The 22806-nt window shown below is 42.5% G+C and overlaps 1 protein-coding gene across 2 annotated transcripts in view; it reads left to right on the top strand.

Moving 5' to 3' along the window:
• adgra2 (adhesion G protein-coupled receptor A2) overlaps positions 1-21734 on the top strand; it is a 34423-nt gene extending 12689 nt beyond the window's left edge. Inside the window, exons 2-19 of one of the 2 annotated variants that reach the window (XM_067522536.1) lie at positions 2325-2396; positions 12814-12885; positions 13882-13953; positions 14054-14125; positions 14709-14872; positions 15257-15470; positions 15650-15814; positions 15894-16104; positions 16201-16350; positions 16463-16624; positions 16741-16941; positions 17083-17272; positions 17777-17985; positions 18084-18211; positions 18300-18423; positions 18507-18655; positions 19378-19467; positions 19623-21734. In XM_067522536.1, the coding sequence (XP_067378637.1) occupies positions 2325-2396; positions 12814-12885; positions 13882-13953; positions 14054-14125; positions 14709-14872; positions 15257-15470; positions 15650-15814; positions 15894-16104; positions 16201-16350; positions 16463-16624; positions 16741-16941; positions 17083-17272; positions 17777-17985; positions 18084-18211; positions 18300-18423; positions 18507-18655; positions 19378-19467; positions 19623-21039 (3862 nt within the window). In that variant the 3' untranslated portion in view covers positions 21040-21734. The remainder of the gene's footprint in view (positions 1-2324; positions 2397-12813; positions 12886-13881; positions 13954-14053; positions 14126-14708; positions 14873-15256; positions 15471-15649; positions 15815-15893; positions 16105-16200; positions 16351-16462; positions 16625-16740; positions 16942-17082; positions 17273-17776; positions 17986-18083; positions 18212-18299; positions 18424-18506; positions 18656-19377; positions 19468-19622) is intronic. The other variant, XM_067522538.1, reaches the window with a different exon arrangement.
• Positions 21735-22806: the final 1072 nt, after the last annotated feature.

The following is a 22806-nucleotide window of genomic DNA, read 5'->3' as shown; positions in this document are numbered from 1 at the left end:
ATTGACTAGTGAATTTTATATTTTCTAGGTGCACATTAACACATTTTGATATAAATAGACCTATATGTACAAGTTTTAAGCAGGAAACATGTTAACTAATACTGTACTTGTATGAAAGTTTAGATCTTTGTACCTACGGGTTTGTAGACATGCAAGTTTAGGCACACCAAAACCAAACATGCACACAGTCATCCTCTAATAGTTTTCTTTTGCATAATCAGCTTAGTCAAAAAGGAACTATCTGTATCTAAACTGTCTGTGTTGAATTAAATGGCTTGTTTCTTTGCCAGATGTGACTTTCTCCTTTTCTATCTGTACTGAATTATTCAGGCAGTTCCGGATCTTCAGTAGCTTTTATCTCGGGCCTGCATCCAGTTAATGAAGAGATACTGTGCCCAAACTCAGGCTAGAGACCTAAAGGTCCTGGAGTCACGAGTTCAAATTCAGGCTACACTATGGGAGGACTATTCTTGTCAGTCATCCACTCTAAAAATGTCTTTGCCTAATTATTTATTTTTATTTATTTGAACATAACGTTTGTTTTTGACAGAAATAAGGTTTTCATCTGGAATGATGGCTTCAGCTTTCAAAGTAATTTTTGTTTTTGTAATGGTAATTCTATTCATATACAACACTTTTGCAGCACAACTTAATTTTTTATTGATTTAGGTTAAAATACTTTATAAAAGCAATAGAGTGATTTTCAGTGAAGCAGCTCTCCTTCCTTGATTGCAGCCCGGTTTAAAAAGTGTGGTTTCTCTTTTTGGTAAATAATTGTAGGAAGATACTGGCTGAGGTGTCCAAGACCTATAGAGCAGCAGATTATTTACTTTCCATCGTGGCTTTATCCTTGAATGGATAACTTTTCTCTGTTCAAATCATCTTGAATTTGTGGCTGTCAGTAAAGTTACTGAAGTAAAGAAATAAGTCAGGCCAGTTTGTCTTTGTATACCAAGACTGGATGATTAAATCTGGTCATTAACTACATTGGAAGGCGCAGAGCTGAAGGCAGTGTTTTTATTGATGTGGCAGGAAACAGGGGGGCTGACTGCTGCTGCTGAATCTGTAAATCTCACAGACTGTTCACAGTCAGCTCCCACTTTTAAGAGCGCACACACAGCTCCACTGTCTCGATTAAGAACACACTTAATATTGCAAGCAGCCCATTAAGCACCATGTGGTAGGGGTGAAGATGATGTGAAACTGAAGTGTGTGTTAATGATGGCAGGGTGTCGCCTGTGAAGAGCCCCCGCTGTACTGTCAGATCCTGCTGAGCACATATGGGCGGGTCTGCCACAGACCTGGAGACATTACAAAGAATATTGAACCCTGTCTCCTGAAAAATATATTCATGTACAACAAATTCTAATAGCACAGAGGATCTCAGTCTTAGTCTTCTCTTTACACATGTGAACCTGGAACCCACTGCATAATGTTATAGATTTTAATATCTATTCTGGTATATGTGAGTCTTTGATTTTCCTACTCTAATGTCTGTATACTCTGCGCATTATGTTCTACCGGTCAAATAACTTTTTACACGAATACTGCATTTACATGTATTGTGAGGACGTGGGAGCTCTTATTGTGAAGACACAGGAAGTGTAGGGTGAACACTGTGACCATGGCCATTGCCAATAAAATAGTTTTGAAGTAGATTCAAACACTTCCAATTAATCGAGTAAGAACTGTAACTCCGGTGTCAAGGTTTTGTGAATTGTATGCCCAACCATGCACCCCAACCCCCTATCTTCTGTGCACTATGTCACTTAAACTCTTCTTATCAATCTATTTTAACTGACAATTGGCACTCCCTCAGAGCAGAGTGATTGCTGCAAATATCCATTTCCTCTGTAAGACAAAGCAATCTGTACTTCACATCCAGTGCGTCCTGGAGCCCTCTGCCCTATGTGGCAAGTGATTTGCCAGTGGGAAAAGGGCTAATTAGCATGGCCTGTACCGCCATTTGTTTGATGTCGAAAGAAATCCTTTTGATGTAAAAATGTATGCAAAATTATTATCTAGATAACAGCTTTCCTCCTAAACTTGATGCCTTGTTCGATCCAACATAATTGGAAACATCTTTGACTAATGCCTCTGGTCGGGCTAATCTTTCGTGAGACTGCAGCACCTCTCTTCCTTCTCTTGTTACTATTTCATTGTGTGCTCCATTAATCCTGAACTTTCCTTTAGAAATTAAGCTGATGCCTGTGATTATGGTTTGCATATCTTAACATTGCATCATAAAATATGCTTTTATTCAGTCCCAATGGAATATGTCTAACAAAACTGTGTTTTTGTTTGTTTGTTTTTGCTTTTTACAGGATATTGAATCACAATAAAATCAGAGTTCTGAGAAACGGATCCTTCTTTGGACTTTATGCTTTGGAAAAGCTGTGAGTACACTTCCTGTCAATCTTTATTATTAATGCAATACTGCAGATGCTATAATGTCATGTTGTTGTTTAGATTTGATTATCATGATGCCCAAATATGTTATATATTATTTTATCTTGCTCAAGGGGCTTTGTAGAGAAATACTGACAGGGGTATCAGTGAGATCTGAACAGCTCTGTGCGCTTTTTATTCACTCATGGGCTTCTGTCCAGCAGGGAGGATGATACACTCAGACATCTTATCATAGAGTTATGTTGAGAAGTACCCATAATTACACCTCAGTCCTTCATTATCAGGTAAGCCCCACTCCACAGGACAAGATAAAGGAGAACTCTGGGAGGTGTGTTTTGGCAGCTTCGCCTGCCGCTCACAGTCAGTTTGGACCTTCTCAGCAGCATCGTAATCTCTCTGAATGATGTGTGAGACAGGTGATGGACAAGATAAGTTCTTGGGAGTTATGACAGCACAACACTTCTGGTGACCTGCTGTAGAGGAACTAATGTGGGAACTGTTGCCTATTAGAGTAGGCCCTTTTAGTAGTAGGTCCTTTTTTTAGTTATTCCAGCTGCATGGCACTGTTGGACTGTGTGCTGGTAGGTCAGTTTACAACTTTGTTTTGTCCACACAGAAATATCTCAACAAGTCTCAAGTAGATTGTGGTGGAATTTGGAAATTAATTAATAATTAAAAACTAACTTTTCATCTCAGTTTGTCCAGGTTTTTGTTAATAAACAAATGTCAGCATTTTAAGATGGTGGACATGCTTAGCACCAACAAGTTAACATTTGCCTCAAATTGCTCAGGTGATTAGAAACATAAAAAATAGGTCAGCCAAAAACACCTAAACCCTCTGATCCTACAGTATATATGTGTCCTCAGCCTGTCTCTGGTATGAAGTGGTCCGAATGCGGTAGTATCAGACATCCATGCTGTATTAAACCCATTATGGTTTAAGGAACCAGTCTGGACTATGATGTTTGCAGATGACATTGTGATTTGTAGTGAGAGCAGGGAGCAGGTGGAGGAAAATCTGGAGAGGTGGAGGTCTACTCTGGAAAACAGAGGAATGAAGCTTAGCTACAGTAAGACAGAATACATGTGTGTCAATGAGAGGGACCCAGGGGGAACAGTGAGGTTACAGGGAGCAGAGGTGAAGAAGGTGCAGGACTTTAAGTACTTAGGGTCAACGGTTCAGAGCAACGGTGAGTGTGGAAAAGAGGTGAAGAGGCGAGTGAAGGCAGGTTGGAACGGGTGGAGAAAAGTGTCAGGTGTGTTGTGTGATAAAAGAGTATCAGCGAGAATGAAAGGAAGGTGTTCAAGACGGTGGTGAGACCAGCGATGTTGTTCGGCTTAGAGACTGTTGCACTGAAGAAAAGACAGGAGGCAGAGCTGGAGGTAGCAGAGCTTAAGATGTTGAGGTTTTCTTTGGGAGTGACAAGGATGGACAGGATCAGGAATGAGTACATCAGAGGGACGGCTCATGTTAGATGTGTTGAAGATAAAGTCAGAGAGGCCAGATTGAGGTGGTTTGGACATGTTCAGAGGAGAAACTGTGAATATATCGGTAGAAGGATGCTGAGGTTGGAGCTGCCAGGCAGGAGGTCTAGACGAAGACCAAATAGGAGATTTATGGATGTAGTGAGGGAGGACATGAAGTTAGTTGGTGTGAGTGAAGAGGATGCAGAGGATAGAGTTAGATGGAGGCACATGATTCGCTGTGGCGACCCCTGAAAGGGAGCAGCTGAAAGGAAAAGAAGAAGAAGATGGTTTAAGGAACCAGTCGACTGTATATTGAACTATAAAAAAAATATGATCCAAATATTCACCAGATTGTTTTAGCTGGCTGTGGCTCCTCTGGTATTTATGTTGATGTGTCCTTGAGCAAGACGTGCCACTCACAGCTACTGTTCATGTGGTTAACAAGCTTCTCAAAAGAGTTAAAACATAGAAAAATTTGGTAATTTGTTGCAGTTGTTAGCTTGTTAAGACCTACCTACTGGAGCTCACACCAGACATGCCAGTGTAGAACAAAAGCCAAGTTTGCTGAAATTGCTGTTTTTATCTCTGGCATGCATGTGCACACCATAGGTGAATAGTTTCAAGGCCAAGGTCTCAGTTCTCACCTCAACAACGTTGCATTAAGGATGCTGATAGAGCATGTGAGATTCTGTTAGTAATACTACTAAAATAATATGTGATAGTAAAGTCATTATAGATCTGTAACTTTAGGTGTTTGATGTGCAATGAGCTTGTTTTTGTAGGAGTGCTCAAGATTCCACTAGGGTCAAGTAACCTGATCTTACCCACTAACTGGTCCTTGTACCCAAAACAACAACAAAACTAGCAGAGGTCAACAGAACGGAGCTATCCTGGGGACTCATGGCTAAAATACCTGAAAGAAAGACAGGCCAATAACACAGACGCTAGCTCATTCTTATGCTCCACAGAGGAAGATATGGGCATCTGGTGTAAGGAGAGGACATTATGTAAATCATTCAGGCCTCATTTCACTCCTCTGTCTCAACCTCTGCTGGCTCTCTGACACACAGCGGTGGAGGTCTGCTCAGTCACTCTGACGTCTTCAACCTTTAATTGAGCCTTGCACAGCTTATAATTACATCTGAGCTCATGGGAGAATTGCTGTCTGGTGTGAAATATGCCACACTGAAATTCACTCTGGCAGTGATGGAAGAGTTTGAAGGGCTGAATGTGAGTTTCCAGTAAAGGTTTGGGTGTGAGCTTTTATCACTGTTTGCTTCATAGTGTGAGATTTCAGGCTTGTTTGGTCAACCCGCCATCACACTTTAGGACTTCTCATTGTTTCCAGTACTGTATGTCGTCTACATGTGCTTGTCATTTGGAGCAGTAGTACAGTTACTCATATTATGTGGCCAGTTCTGTAATCAAAGGCCAGCCCACTAGGGTTGAATAAACACACATCAGGGAATTACACTGCATCTCTTCCCCTACATGACAAGGATAAACACAGTCTGCTCCCCCTGACTGCACACACACACACACACACACACACACACACACACACACACACACACACACACACACACACACACACACACACACACTCTTACTAGTGTTCTTTTTTTGTTGTGGCTACAGTGTGTACTGTAACTATTGAGTGTGTGCACCCTCACTCTTTGTCCAGTCATTTCAAATGGGTCTGCTAAGTCACACACGCACACACACACACACACACACACACTATAACAGTATTTAGCATTGAATGAAGTCTGATCTGCTGTTGTTAGTGGGATAATACAGCTCCAGGGCAGGCCACCCTCCTCCAGGCCTGGACCAGACAGTGCAGCAATCTACACAGTTAGCCCTTTCATTGGGACAAACCTCCTAAAAGCCACTACTGCCTTCATAACCTGCCAAACCACCCAAGTGCAGAGGAGCAATTTACCCTTGTTTGTTTTTGCCCACTTACTTGACTACTGTGTTTTTGTAGCTTTTTTAAATAGGCTTGCCATCCAACAGCTACATTTGGATCCTGGAATACCTTGTTTCTTTCCAGCCTTTGGGTTGAAACACCAGTTGAATCATACCTTCTTCTTGTTGCTTCTGTGGCAACACTAGCTAGATGTGAAATGAGTCATTTTTGTACACACCATTAGGCCTGCAACACTGTACAGTACTTGTGCACCTATTTGAGTACCTCTACCTCTGTGCACACCCTCTCTGATGGGAGCTGACGCAGGCAACCCCTCTAATGAGCCAGGACTTTTATGAGCTGTGGACAGATCCCAGCAGCCTGTCCTGCTCTGATTTGAGTCGAGGTAATGAGAATAATGAACAAAGAGGGCCGAGGTAGCCTGGCTCTTTTCCAACTGGGCCCCACTGCACCATGAGACACAGGACAGCCAGGCAGGGCACAAGGGGCCCTCATTACCAGGTTTGTTCACCCTACGGGGAGAGAGAGAGAGCAGAGGCCAATGATGATGATGGATGAGGGAGCAGCAGGGCGCTTGCAGTGGACAGCTCTGAAAGCCAGAAGTCAGGCTTGTGGTTAGACCTGGTCAGAAGCTCCAGGTGTTGGCAGCATGATAGACTTTGTCAACAAGAAAGCCTGAAATAATCCTACAATATGATTGTGCCTGAAATGACTTTACGTTTACTGTAGTTGCGCTACAGAACAGTATGCACAGGAAATACCATGCATGTTTATCTAAAACTTTCTACTTGTGAACATTTTATTGAAAGGCAGGACAGAAGACATAAAGCATTGTCAATTAATAAAGGAACCTGTGGCAGAGGGATCACAAAGGGCACAAAGTTCAGAAGAAGGTCTGCATGATAGGAAATATATACATGTTGTCACTTTATTGTACTTTTGTAACACTTTGACCTAGTATCTATTTTACAAAAGGGACAACTCTTCATTCAGCCCTTGGCTAAGCCTCTATGAAACTGACTTTGAGATTGCCTCTGCCATTCTGGGCAACTGGGAAAGTAGTCCAATTTAAACAACTTTACCATCTGACACAAGGGAAGTGGAGCCAAGATGGCTAAAGATGGTATGGTGCCTGCAGAGAGAGGGAAACAGAGAAGGCAGGAGAGAGAGAGTGAGTGAGAGAAGGAAACCGCACTCCTGCAGTTTGTCTTGTATAAATCGGAGGTTGTTTTCCTTAGTGGGAGATGAACATTATTTCCACACACGTTAAGCATATTACCTTGATGAGTGGGAACAAAGCAGAGGTGGGCAGTACTATACACTTAGCATGTAAAAACAGTGGAGAATACGTAGACATGGCAAGGAGCCTTTCTGTCTAGACCAGTCTAGGTTAAGAGACAAGGTTCAGATTGTAACAGCCCACCACTCTGAATAGAGCTAAGGCCAGCTGTGGATATCGCACTTGGCAGCTTCATTTCTCCCTCATTGAAAATAATGGGTTAGTATGTTTTTCCCGCACACGACAACGAGTGGCCCCCGGTTAGACAACGATCATCTAATGAGAGTGCATGACATTAAGGGGTGGAGCGGGTGAGGAAGGGGTTAAGCGTGCTGGAGACTGGAAACAGAAAGGGGGGTGCTGCTGGAGTTGATAGACTCCAGATGTGTCTTTCAGATAAACTGAAGGAACGGGGTGTGTTTGTATTGCAAGCCTAGCTCCGTCATGGCTCTGGGGGTTTATTGAAACAGCAAGCGAGCCCCCTCTTAAGCCCATTACAAAATCGTATGCTTTATATGCTAGTAATTCTCTCTCGCACACTCATTCAGCAAAACTGATATTGTTTCAATGGCCTTTTCCTCTGGAGGAAACTTGAGCTTTCTCTGCACTTACTTCCCCCCACTTCCGTTTGTCTTCCTTTTTTGCTTTATTTTTGAATCTCCCCTCTCCCAGCTTACTGGGTCTCCTGTTGTCCCCTCCCTTAGTACTCTCTACAAGCTATAGTCCACCTACTGGCTGAAAATTCTCCCTCTGAGTTGAGTTTATTTTTCATTGATAATTTGAATCAAATGCGTTGGCTCCAGTTTTTTTTTTTTTCCAGTTGTATAGTGTACTCATTAGGCTTTACAAGCTCTCCCTGGGATCTGAGTGAAAGAGACGAGAGACAAAAAAGTAACTTTTAAATTGTTACAGTGATTCATAAATAACAGTAAGATCAGTAAATACAAGCAGAAAAACAGTTACAATCTACCATTTATTAAAGAAGTAGACACATTCAACAAACTCAAATTAGTTTGTTCTTCTAACTGTTTTGCATGTGTTTGGTTCTCCTGAAATTATCAGAGCTTAGAAAGTAGAAATACAGCAGCCCACTTCTCTTAGCCAACTTAAAAAAGCTGAATTCAATAACAATTCATAGTTCCAGAGTTTTCATTGCCATAAAAATCTCCAGCTCCTCCTGCAGCAGACTATAGAAACATATAATCAACTAAGGAAATTCTACACTTCATATAAAAGCACATATTGCTATTTCTGTACATCCCGCTAAGGTCTGTGCAGTTGAATAAGCAGAACTGAGAGCGTTATCGTTGGTGATTGTTTGAAATTAAATGTCTTACCCACATGATCCAATAAGAATTACAGCCATTTATAAATATAATAGAAACACACTGTATTTGCTTCTTTAGCTTCATGAGTGCACCAAAGCAATTGGTTTCCAGATGAACGCGGAGAAAACGTTGATTAGCCACATGAGAGGAACCAGAAAAAATTAAGAAAATAATCTGGGGAAGGGTCTGCTAAGCAGGAAATTAGTAGAAAAACAAGAGCTCTGCAGATCCTGGCTTCCTGTTTTAGGGGGAAGGCAAGAGTACGTTTGGGGCCTGTGTTACAGAGCCCCTATTGTGAGCAAGTGTTGAGGAGTATGGAGGTGGGGTCTGCGGGGCCATACACTGGGACAATTTTGCTCAGTACTGAGTCCCTTAACCCACCTGCCCCTCCCTACAGGGGAAAGCTGGCTTGTAAAAAATGGAGAAAAAGGAAACTGTAAAAATAAACGAGCAAAGGCCTCTGCTAGAGATGCCAACCAGACAGGAAATGACACGCGGTACAAAAATGGTCTCCACTGACCTCTGTCAGGAACCACAGGCCAGGTTAACTTAGCTTGCTGTTTTTCTCAACATATCTTCATTCTTCAAAGACTATTACATGTGTTCTCTACAGTACATAGATTGCATGCATTTAAATTGAAAAAAATAAAAATAAACAATAAAATAAATAAGAGGAAGAAATTCTTGATTCCAGTGTGGTGATAATGAGTGGCCATTCCCTGGCTTCACTCATTTTCCCAACTCCCTTCAGGGCTAGGGCCCTAACAATGTCAGTGCAGCACTCCAGTCCCTGTCGCTTTGCTCCTGATAATGAAGCTCTCCATGTCTGGAGCGCTTTATAGACCATGTCCTCTCCAGTCTGCATGGGGCCCAGGTGCTCATCCTATATACCCACAGAGAAATGACTCTTTATAATTGCAGAGGCCCAGACTCATTTATCAGAAGGAGTTTGTGAAGAAAAAAGGACATTCTTAATGGCAGCCGCTAGTGTTAGGCCCAGTGGCAGCAGACAATGCCCCCTTTTGGGCTGTGAGTGAGCTAGAGTCTGTCACAAGCCAGTCACACAGGCCACATGTGGTGAAGGGGACAAAGCATTGCACTCCTAAGTTTACGAAGAATAACTCAAAGAGGAAAGCCATAGTCATAACTATAATGTGTCCTCACAAATCACATAGCTGTTTTATAAACTACATGCTGCCACTGAGGAAAATAATAAAAAGTAATAACTACAAGTTGCAACTTCTAAACTTTTTACTGTAATAGTGTTATGGTCTACGAGCACAAAACTTTGAAGCATTTCTAGTCTTTGGTATTATCCTCTTGCTTGGTGACAGCTGTTGTCATCAGTGTCAAGGCCACTGAGCTTCTGTGAAGCTGTTGTCAGGGAGGGTGCAGTCTACTCCAGAGGGCACACAGACATATCATCGCCTACTGGAGCTGCAGTTTATTCTGCATTGAAGGTTTGAGATAAAGCTGGACATAAAAATAAGTGCGGGTGAGTAGTAAGGGACTGCAGCTGATATTTAGCCTGGCTTATGGTTGTGAACAAGCATTGACATTTAGTTCATGTATGCCTAGGTATTTGGCTAGGGTTTCAAGTCATGTTGACTCTGGTGAGCTCCCTCAAAATCCCCAGCTTGGTGATAAGAGTGTGTATCAAAAGCAGGGGATTCCTGATACTTTTCATGGCAAAGCACACCCAGCAGCATAGTCCTCCAAACAGAGTGAGAAATACAGCAGTTCAGGGGGCGTTGTAAGTTTCAAAGTGGTCTTGCAGTCCGTTGGGCTAAGGTTTCTATTTGTATTTATTTCTGTTATAATGGTCTAGACCCAAAAGTGCAGGTGGATTAGGTGATGAGTTGGCAGGCAAAGGGGAAGTGAGTATGTTTATCACAGGTTGGGATGACAAAATAATGACAAAATCCAAATTTACAGTTATTGGAAAGTTCTGTAAAGATAGACATTTGGGCACTAAGGGAGAAAGGAGCAGAGGAGAGCGGATTTAATGCAGGTGCAGTCAATCAGGATAGCAGAACTGGGAATTGAGGGATAACCCAAATAGATGGGGGTGATCTGGAGCATACCAAGATGACAGGAGAGTGACGTAAAGTGCCTAGGAAGTGCATGGAACTGATATCATGACAGGATACGTTCGATTTGAAGCATTCAAATTTTTTGTCATTTCATTAAAAAAGAACACCTCTATAGAGCTGAGCAAAGTGTAGCAGAGCATAGCATAGCATAACATAGCAGAGTGAATGCATGTTCAAGTGCACAATTACAGAGTTGAGTGTCACACAGGGAGTGCACACTTCTGTATGTGTGAGAGGGACAGAAAAGGGAGGGAGAGACGGTCATCAGAGAAAGGAAATAGTGGGCAGGGCCTTGTCTTTCATCGCTGCACTAATGATCCCCGGTATACACAGACTAGAAACAGCCGTATTGTTCTCCCCCCGGGTTGATCGACAAATGCCATACTGCTACTGACACACAGAAACACATGTACATACAGAGCAGGACCCACAAAGATCACCATGTAAATTTTGACAGAACCCCAGTCCCCCTCACACAAACTTTTTGTTTTGGTTTTGGTTCTTTGTCACACGCAACATTTACTTTGTGATTTTTATTTTTAGTTACCTTTTTAACAAGAAATCTGACAACCACAGACTTGGATAATCTCCATCTTTTCAAAGCGCTGTGAAGTTGTTGCAAACTGTTCTGTCTGACAAGCTGGCACGCAGTCAAAGAGCTGGGCCGAGCTGTCCAAGGCTGTGAGCTTTGAGACAAACACTAAAGACCTCAGCGTTTTGGTCTCCAGCCAGACAGCTTTTGCTCCACCATTATAACCTGTCTCCTGTCTATAATCCAGATATAAGCGATGGTTTGCTGAGATCTTGGATCAACAGCAAACCTCTGATTCTATCCCTGCCATACCACACGACATAATTTTTTACTGGAAGCCATTTTCAAAAACAATTTTCCTGCCCTAGTTTGATCAAAATAGCTCATCTCTTAGAAAACTCTTGGAAAGACAATGGTTAAGAAATGCCTGAGGTTGTACATAGTGTGAGGCAGTGTGGTCAAGAGCGGTGATGACAGATAATCTTTGTGGCAAAAAGGACCAGAAAGTCCCATGAGGTCTTGCCTACCACAGTGGCATCTTAGTAGGCAAGACCTCATTGGACATTGCACTGATGCTTATGAGCTACTGTAAGTAAATCCTTATCAGTCCATTGGGAGCAGGCATTTTTCAGGCTGTACGAAAATGGATCAAATTACAGAACATGTCTGGCAGATAACCACCCACCTCCAGAGTTGTTTTAACTTAATTTTTCTCACCAGGCTAATAAAAATGTCTTGGATTCAAAATCCAATAGGATTAGGAGAGGGGGCATCTGGCTGAATAGTTAAACCCATGGGTGTGGGTGCAGAATAGGAAAAGTGTGAAGGAAAGTGCAGTGCGTAGTATGAAATTAGATCTTCAAAGGCCGTTAAAAGAATTAATGTTTATGGTTTGCAATGGCCCAGTTCACCGTGGGAAGAGCCATTGTCAAACAAGCAGAGGAATGGCAGAACCTCTTTCTAGCAGTTTTAGATTCCACCAATATTTGATTTGGTTGAGTATATGCATCTTGCTAACCCCAAACCCAGATGGTTGTTGGGATGAGATTTGTACTTGTGTGTAGAAATTCCCTGCTGTTTCCTGCTGTAGCGGGAGGGTTAGAAAATGTGTGTTCGCTCCTTTTTTTTCACCTAAAAAAGCCTTATCGTGAAGTTTACATGTTTAAGTAATAGTTTGACGTTGCTCGTCGGGTTTATTAATGAGAGTTGGATCAGGCAAGTTAGACAACCCTTATGTCTGTCTGTTAAGAATTAAGCTACAGCCTGAAATCACTTGGCACAGTTTGGCATAAAAACCAGGGTAAGTGACCCTGGCTTTGCGCAAAGGTAAAGAATCCACCTCTCAGTGATATCTTGTTTGTTCAATATGTACAAAAAGTATTAAGACACTAATTTGCAGATTTATTGCAGGTTCTGGACTATTTGTTGCCCTTTCTGTACTCTTCACCAGTTGTCTGACAACTGCTGCCAGCCACGAAGAACATGCTATATCCTCTGATTACATTCAGATGTTGTCTTGGGGCTTCAGAGGTGCTGGATTTTGTTGCCTTTGAGCCAGGTTTCTTTTTCCCTGTGTCTTTACACTAAGCTAAGCTAAGCTACATGACTACTACTTTTCTGGACAATTATGTATTATCAATGTTCCCATCTACTGCTCTACAGAGAAAACAACTGAGTATATTTCCTAAAATGTAAAACTATTCCTTGAAGATGTGCCTACATCATCCCTGCATGTATTCTCTTACTGACCTAATATTTTTTTCTCTTTGCAGGGACCTCAAGAACAACTTAATCAGCACCATCATGCCTGGAGCCTTCCAAGGCCTGTCTGAGCTTCGGAGACTGTAAGTAGACATTAACATGACTCACATTCCGTTGGACTTTAGAGCAGAAAACTATTAGCAGAAATCATTAACATAGAAATGGAAATTTTATTTTCAGCAGTGTGGTATGAGATGATAAAGTCTGCCTTTTTTAAACAAGTAGTTGTTAAAAGTGACCAGCCCACAAATCCCCTCACATCAATCTTAAGCGTGTGCTGTTTTGGCAGATGTCTTAAAATATACTGTGCTCCTGGTGTTTGTGTGACCATAGAGGCCTCCCTCACCAAATTGTTTCTGCTGACCCTGTTGAGGGCTCTGCAATCTCTTCTCTGGTGCCCCGCTCCACCACCATGCAAACCTCAGGGCCACGTACTTCTCTGTGCTCACTCATTGTGATTTTGGACCCTGAGGACTAGTTGTGGCGTGGGTCAGAGCTGGTCGTCTGTGTTGCACCGCGTGACTCCCCTTCCCTCCTCCCCCTACTTGTGTTTTCCCTGCAATGTCTGGGGCTTGTCAAAACAAACAGGGGGAGATAAACACATGCTCTGGACAGCTCTCTGCTGGGTAGTGTCAGAGGTGCAACAGAGCAGATCCCTCTCTGGCCATGGCTATACATCACACTCAAGAGTTGGACAGCAGAACAGGGGCCCTGCATTTACCCCTCTGGAGATAAACTTTCACTGGGTCTCATGGAATTGTGATAAGGGAAAGTTGCAGAAACTATTGGCGTAGTTATTTGTTGTAAAACTGGAAAAAACCCAGTGCAATAAACTATACAGGCACAAGAGCAAAGAAAACTATTTATTACTACTTACATTATGGTAATAAAATAAAATGTTAATGGAGGCGCTGTAGAGTTTTACCTGTATTTTGCATATGTAGTATTTGGTCTGTTATCACAAAACAACATGGGTAGTGGAAAGAGTCAAGATACCACAATCTGTGAGTGAGTGACTTAGACAAATCCCCTTAATTTGAAAATAACCAACACATTCCTTTGTCTTTTTACCCTTTTAGCGACCTATCAGACAACCGCATTGGCTGCCTGTCTGCGGACATGTTCCAGGGCTTGACCAACCTCACTAGACTGTAAGAGATACACGAATTTAATTCCAGAAAAATATTTATACTTTCTTTGTTGTGGAAATGATATTAAGTTAACTTTTATATCTAATTTGTGTACTGCTAGGAACCTTTCTGGGAACATTATATCGACCATCGATGCAGGAGTGTTTCAAGAGTTGCCGTCCCTCAAACTTGTGTGAGTAGATGCCATTCGCGCACTAAAAGTTCGCTCTTACTGCATACCAGTCCATATCTGAATGAAACAATAAACACTTTAAGATAAGATAACATTTATTTTCAGTTCATATTTATTTTCCCTAGAGTTTGCTGTTTTATAGTCACTTCAAGACTGTAGAAAAACTCAAATAAGCAACAGTTATTTATTTGACATGTATTTATTTGAATTTGGAAAATTTCATCTATTTATTGTTAAGAAAAAAATAACATTTAAACTGAGGCTATTATAAATCACAAGATAAACTAAAGTACTACATTGTACTTTAACAGGCAACTAATTTCTATGGGAAAACAATAAACCTGTAAGAAGGAAACAGATGTATTGGGGTGGACGTAATCCAGCAAAGAATGTCACTTATGATATGTCACTTATCATATGCATTAAGCCTATGAGTGTGTGTTGAGTGTGTTGTCATGCACAGATTTGGTGTGTTGAGACTATAATGGACAACTAGAGATAACAGTGTATCTGAACCATAATAGTGTGAAAAATTAAAACTGACTTATCTCTTATCATAAATGACCTGCACTTCTCTGTCCAGGAACTTCAACTCAGACTACTTGTCATGTGACTGTGGATTGCGTTGGGTCCCAGGCTTCTTTCGCAGCAGTTCAGCCCGGCTTGGGGACGAAACCCTATGTGCATACCCAAGGAAGCTGAGGGGAAAGCCCCTATGTGGACTAAGGGAAAGCCAGCTGAGCTGTGGTGAGAGTCTGGCTAGAGTGAGACAGATGAATTAAGTGGTTCACCGCTTTATTTGAGAGAACATTGGCTTATGGATGGTAGTGACAGTGCACTCATACGTAATAGTGCTGAAGATACTCAGTAATTCTAAGAATTAGTAGACCAGAATGGTTGAAAGAAATCTGCACATATTTGTAAACGTATCAGTGAGCTGTGCTGACAACTAATGCTGTCGGCTGCATGTACGGACTGCTGCTGTCTGTATCCAATCTGCCTGAGAACAGCAGACTCATAATAGCTTCTGTGGAAACACTTAGCTAAGGTTGAGTAATGACAGAACAGCAGAAATTATGTAGACTGATGTGTGACAGTCACACGTGCATCTTTTTCCAACATGTTGCCCAGATACTCCTCTGGAGTTGCACACCCTGTCGCTACTGCCGTCCCAGCGCCAGGTGGTCTTTAAAGGTGATCGGCTGCCTTTCCACTGCACGGCTGCATTGGTGGACAAGATAACCACCTTGTATTGGCGCCACAATGGTCAGCTGGTGACCTCTGACCCAGAAATGGGTATCCAGCTGGTAAACAGTGTGCTGCATGACTGCACCTTCATCACCAGGTAGGCTATGGTTAAGTTATCCAGGCACTCTTAAGTGGGCACTTTTGCCCTAATGCGCTCTAAAGATGAGTCATTGTACTAAGAAAGTGAAGAAAGAAGAATATTTCACTAATGCACTTACACATTGGATTCGTGCGAAACACGAGTAATAGTGAAATGTCTGTATCATCTTTATCCAGTGAGCTTATTCTATTCAACGTACATGTGGAGGCCAGTGGCGAGTGGGAGTGTGTGGTTTCTACTGGGCGGGGCAATGCATCTCGCTCCGTTGAAATAGTGGTGCTGGAGAACAGTGCCTCCTTCTGTCCAGAGGATAAAGTTGTCAACAATCGTGGGGAATTCAGGTTAGTGACAGTTACACTCTTTATTGTTACATACCTTCAAGCTTCTCTGTTCTCATTATTCTCTGCTGTTAATTCCCAGGTGGCCAAGAACCCTGGCAGGCATCACCTCCCATCAGTACTGCCTGCAGCTTCGTTTCTCTTCTCTGTCTGTGGAGGGGGGTATAGAGCAGAAAAAAGCCTCTCGTTATTGTGATCGTTCTGGGAAGTGGCAGGAGGGCGACTACTCAAACTGTCACTACACGAATGGAATCACCCGTGTCCTACATACCTTCATCCTGGTCAGTCCTGCTGTCAGTACATGGTTCCTGTTTAGTAAGTGCTATGGAGATTCAGTTTCATGACATCACACTTTATTTTCTCACCATATTTTTGCTCTTTTCTTCCAGAGGCCCATCAATGCATCCAATGCTGTCACTGTGGCACATCAGGTGCGCACATACACCCTGGAGGCTGCAGGTTTCACTGACTCAGTGGATGTGCTGTATGTTGCACAAATGATGGAGAAATTTATGGAATATGTCACACAGTTGCAAGAGGTGAGAAAACCTTCATTAAAAGGCTCTATACAGTTTTGTGTGTGTGTGTGTGTGTGTGTGATGCGCACTATATATTTACTGAAAAATGTTCGCATTTGTGCATTTGTTTCAGTTGTCAGAGGTGTTGGTAGAGATGGGAAGTAACCTAATGCTGGTGGATGACCAGATCCTTGCTCTTGCCCAGAGGGAGAAGAGAGCCTGCAGCTCCATAGTCTACTCGCTGGAGACACTGGCCTGGCCTCAGCTACACAGTCGTGCACAGGACTTCTCAATGGTAGGGTCTATTAACCCAAATCTTTTTCACCTTTTCCACATTTTGGACACCTCACTATCTTTGCCAAATAAGATTTTATCTGTACAATGCTTGCCATATTTGATCATGATACACAGGTGTCTAGGAACATCGTGATGGAGGCCCATTTAATTCGACCAGCCCACTTCACAGGCATAACCTGCACTGCATATCAGCGTCGTGAGGTCTCACCAGGCAGCGTGGGAATGGAAATGACAGAGTCTGCTCATGAACAACAGCTTCGTTTCCGCTGCAGCACTGGTTCACATAACACCTCCCTGAACAAGTTTCTCTTAAAGGTGAGGCATGTGCATCCTTCCCCTGTTGTGTATATTGCTACATGTTGTTACATTACTGACCTATTGACATTCACATGTATCAAGCTTTAAAAGTGGATCTAATATTAATTACATTTTGCTTTTGTATGTTTTTTTATGCAGAATTCAGTAGCCCTGGCCTCTGTCACTCTTCCAGCAACTCTATTTCCTCCTGATGCTACGGCAGACTGTAAGCTGCAGTTTGTAGCCTTCCGAACTGGCAGTTTTTTTCCCCAGTTTGTGAACTCGAGTAGCAATGGGGGACAATCCCGCAGACTTAGTGTCAATACTCCTGTCATATTCGTAGGCCTTGGTAAGGAAACATCTCAGGCTATTTAGTGAAATACACTTTTGTATTCCAGCATTTAAAAGTGTAGCGTACAGCAACTCTTATATTGCTAACATCATTAATTCTGGTCAAACAAATATGCACCATTCTGTTTTCATTTTCGACCACTCTGAAAACCTATTGTAGAATAAGCGGAGAGCCACTTTCTCTTAAAAAAGTAGTGCTAGTTGCATTTTGCAGAATTGCTACTGGTACTGTACAACACAAAGTAAACAACTCGCATTGTAAAACATCTTTGGAATTTAATTTATTTGTGTTGTTGATTATGATTTGGCCAAACCACAGAACCATTCTTTCCCCATTCACTGTTCATGAACCTTGACATGCTTTGCTACCAATCTAGCACATTCCACCTGGGGATGAGAGTCATCTTAGTGACCTTAGTGATCTTAGTTTGTCAACTAAATGCACATTAAACAACTTATTTTTCAGAACGTTATCAGTTATTTTTATCTCACCCTGTAACAGATGGCTGCAGCATGTGGAACCACTCAGACCCGATCTGGGTGTCACTGCGCCACTTGTCCCCAGGTACTGATGCTGTGGCAGCCCAGTGGAGTCTGAAGGGTCTGGAGAAGCAGGGAGGCTGGAGGCAAGAGGGCTGCCAGCTGGTCCACAGTGACAGCAGCACCTCCACAATGCGCTGCTCTCTGCTTAGTAACTATGCTGTGCTGCAGGTAGGATGGGCTCAAGCATTCAGTTAATCATTCATCCATGATCACTGCAGTTAATTGACTTAATTTGACTTATATCTTATATTATTATTTTTATCTAGGAGGTGCCCGATTTCCCCAACTCTACACCTAGCTCTGTAAGAGTGCTCCACCCTGTGGTCTACGCCTGCACCGCATTGCTCCTTCTTTGCCTCTTCACCATCATCATCACATACATACTACACCACAGGTACTTTAGTGCATGTGCATTAACACGCTTCTTACTACTATTTTTCATTTGCTTTATCTCCTCATTATTGTTCTCTGTGTTCCTACAGTTCAATTCACATCTCAAGAAAAAGCTGGCATACATTACTAAATATATGCTTCCACATTGCCATGACGACAGCCATCTACGCAGGAGGCATTAGCTTGACCAGTTACCCAGTGGTTTGTCAAGCAGTAAGTTCTGAAGTTACATAGATGTTTCATTATGATTAATGGAATGCAAGCTCGATATCTGATCTGACTGGGGTTTGTTACAGGTGGGCATTGCCTTGCACTACTCCTCGCTGTCGACCCTGTTGTGGATTGGAGTCAGCGCCAGGGTAATCTACAAAGAGACTCTGTGGAGAATGCCAAGGCAGCCAGAAGGAGAGTCACCTGCTCCACCTACTCAGCGACCTATGCTCAGGTCAGGGAGCAAACCTCAACTCACCTTCACCCACTTCCTTTATTGTGAGATGGTTGTTTGCTTGTTTGCTGTCAACACAGATTATGAAAGATGCAGGAGCCATACTTGTGCATCACCACCCAAACTGTGCACCATCAAAGGTGGTCATTGTGCCCAAAAACCAAAGTCTCTCCGCTTTTAGGAAAACCTTGGAGGGACATAACAAAGTGCTGCTGTAAGAAACAGAGAAGCCCTAAGCAGACAAACTAAGAGCATGGGAGGAGAGGAATGTATGAAATCAGTATAACAAGCAGAGAAAGGCCATTATAAATCCAAGCAGGGTTATTCAAGGGGCACACTGTGGCTTTCTAAATATTCCCTTCCATTTCACCTCCCCCTACCCCTGCAATCCTGAAGCTTCAATCACAAGTTGTGCCCCTGACCTCTCTGGCCTTGCAGCCACCCCTTTGTTGCCCACTCACCCACATTGGATCAAGTTGCAATATATCACAGATTTATGGAGCCTATACTCACCCTTGTAACACTCTGCCCGTTAAGAGGCCAAAGGCACAGCTCTATTCAAACTATAGACCACCAGAGAGACATAAAAACACCAAACAACATGCAATTGTTGTAACAGCCATAGATCATGGAGCATCTTGTGGTACAGACAATAACCACTTTATTTGTAAAAGTGAAACTGGAAACTTCCTATGTTTAATGTGCTTTCACTGTTATTTAAGGTTCTATTTGATAGCTGGTGGAGTCCCTCTTATCATTTGTGGGATCACTGCAGCTGTCAATGTCAACAACTACGGAGACAACACTCCTTAGTGAGTTCTTCTCTCTTTATCCTTGAGCCATTTGGCTTTTGACATTGTGTTGTTTTGTTTGGAACTGAAGTGAATGATTCTGTGTGATATATTGAATACACAGAGATGTCCTTGTTTTGTATTGACCCTCCCGACATCTTTTCTGCCTCTTGCAGCTGCTGGCTGGTGTGTCGCCCCAGTCTGGGTTCTTTCTTTGTCCCTGCTGGCTTAGTGTTGTCAGTGACCTGGATCTATTTCCTGTGTACTGTGTTTCGCCTAAGGCACCATGTCACCAAAGAATGCACAGGAACCACCCTGTCCTCTCCTGTGTCTGAGAGCCAGCCTGCACTGGCAGGAAGCACCAGCCTTCTCTCCACAGACTCAGTGGTGGGACCTATAAACCCTGTTGTTTCTCCAGAGGACCAGTACTCACTGAAGACACAGTTTTTGGTGTTGGTAGCCACCCACTTCCTGTTTGTGGTTCTGTGGTGCTGTGGAGCCATGGCAATCTGGCTGACAGGACACAATACTTTGTTGTTCAGCTGTCTCTATGGGATGACTGCCACAGTTTTGGGTGTGTTTCTGGTGGTGCACCACTGCTTCCGACGTCTGGATGTGCAGGCCTCGTGGCTGGCATGTTGCCCTGGTTATCGTCGTGCACATCCAATTTCCATTTACACACACACCTGCACTACTGGGAGTGGAGTGCAAACCTCTGAGCAGGGATCTCAACTTTTTATCAACTGCCACCCACCCACTGACTCTCATAACTCCTCATCAACTCCGTCATCTTCCACACCAAGTGGTATCAGCAGTGTGGGACCTGGACCTTGCAAACTCACCAACCTGTTGCAGGTGGCACAAGACAATCCAATTGCTTCACGTGCTCTTGCAGGCAACAACACTAGCACCAGTACTGACAACATCACCAAGCCAACAAATAATATGCTGCCCATCATTAACTCCGCAGCCCCAGTGCATCCACAGAGAAGGAAAGTAGGTAGCAGAACTAAACAAGGGAGCAGTCAGTATCACAATCGTGGTGAGGGCAGAGGTCATTATCGTCTCAAAGCTCTCAGGACTGCTGGAGGTGGGGGCAGCCTCGGAGCTTTAGGGCCCACAGGTGTAGAGCACCTGAGTTCTTCACGTGCAGTTTACAAACAGGCCACGAGTGAGAATGGCAGCATCCACCACAGCCTCTCAGAGAACCAGGCTAGCCTCATGACAAATGGGAAGCGAGTGGGAGAGTCAGTGGCCACCAGTCCCTCAGAGGGAAGTGATGGGGGCAGCAGCGGGAGCCGCAAACCCTTCCCTCTGTTGCCTTCTGTGGCCAGCAGAGCAGCCATGCACGGTGCTCAGAGACGATGCGCCAGCAGAGACAATTTGAAACTTGCAGCTGCTGCAGAGAGAGAAACTAAGCGCTGCTCCTATCCTTTGAACAGTGTCACTACCAATGTGCAAGGGGCAGCTGCCCTTAATGGCACTGTAAAAAACTCTGTGTTGGAGCTGGAGCATGACATGAGTGGCACAGACCAATCGCAGAGCTCTGCTGGAATGAAGAGTGGTGTGTGGAAAAGTGAAACCACAGTGTAACCTAAACCTATACTATGTGAATTCTATGCATGATCTTAATGAATTCTTAAATGACTGGGTTATGTTTGAATGGTCTCTTGATTATAATAATTACATAATTTAAGATAAAAAATCATGACGGCATCCAGGATCCTAAACTGGTACTTTTGCCTCTGTAGCATCGTAGAAGTATGCTGTGAAGTGGCTAGGTTTTTCTGGTAATTTTCAAACATAAAATAGTCATTTGCTTTATTCATTTCACAACAAATGTAAAAGATATCTCAGAAATTGGCATGTGATGTTGGTTTTTGATGCCAGATGAAAGCTTTATTGTTTTAGTTGTGATTTTTCTATGCATATCAACTATAACATGAAATGGAGTGCTCAATGGTCCATTTCCAAAGTACAGATATATGCATTTAATCTGTGGACATTTCACGCTCATGTTTGCTTCCAGTAATTGTTTGCGTCTGCTCATTTATGCACTCGTATGTTCCCTATGTGAGTGTGTGTATGTGTGTTTGTGAGTGTGTATGTACTTACAATATGAGAGTAATTGCATGAATGGCTGTACAGAATCTGTGAGCGAACTTAAACAAAAGAACTATGCGACAAATTTGAATATATGATGAAAATGATTCAGTTGTATTTCTGTGTACTCCTATCAGCACTGGCAGAGCTCCTTTTAGCTAATAAATTCAGGAAGAATAAAATAATTGCCTTTTTCACACTATAGTATGCCATAATGTCAGTTGACTAATCCTCAATTCTGGTCTAATGCATGAATGACTGCCCCCTCCTAGATGGCAGATAAACTTTTCAGTTATTTTCAAGCATTCCAAATGCATGACTCTTGCAAATGAGACAAATCGCCCACGTTTTGCTATGCCAAACCTATCCAACCCTTGTGGATTTAACTTTAAGCCTTTTTGCTATAATTGTAAAAGTGTTATTAATGAACATTTCTCAAGTAAGTATCCACAATGTATCAGTAGCCTAAGCAAAAGCAGTTCATGCAGATGATGGGTCCTTTAAGGAGACCTTTTTCTTGGTCTTTGATACAGTTAAAATTCAGGAAATTACATTAACAGGAAATAGTGTTTCTACAGTGCAACTCATTGTGACTCCTTTTTCACATTGCTTGTTGAGAGGAAGTCTTACTTACTGTATGTTCTACTTTTAGTCAGCCAGCCATCGTATTTTGGTTGAGCTTTTTCATCAGCCTTAAGCAGGATTTATTCAGGATGTAATACATAAAAGATATAAAAGCTATTCTGTTTCATGTGACCATGAGTTGTGTTCAGCCTCTGTTGCTGTATCAGTAACTAAATTTTGTTAATTATTTTTACATTGTCAGGTGTAGCCTATGCAAGACCAACCAAATGTTTGTATTAAGACACCTCTTTGATGATAAATGTGTGCCAAAATGCCAGCTATTTTCGTATTTTGATTATTTATAAATTAGTGTTAAATTCTTCCTGAAACATTCTGGAACATTCAGTCTGTGGATTGTACTCTATATTAGGCCCAAAAATAAAATATTTTTATAATAAAAATAAATTCGACCCAAAATAAAGTAGTAAAAATAGTTTGTGTGGACGTCTTTTTCCTTTAAATGTTAAATTAGTATAACTGTACTCGGTTCAGTGTTGTTTTTTCTCCTATTAATGCCCTAAGTAATTCTGTACTATCTTAAACTGATTCCTGATCGGTAGCTAATAACGGTAGGTAACGTCGTCTAACGTCCTCCTCCTCCTCCTCCTCCTTTGCTATCCAATCATTGACTTA

This window comes from Channa argus, chromosome 11 (genome assembly GCF_033026475.1).
Source record: "Channa argus isolate prfri chromosome 11, Channa argus male v1.0, whole genome shotgun sequence".
NCBI classification, from domain to species: Eukaryota; Metazoa; Chordata; class Actinopteri; order Anabantiformes; family Channidae; genus Channa; species Channa argus.
This window is presented reverse-complemented; position numbering and strand designations above follow the sequence as displayed.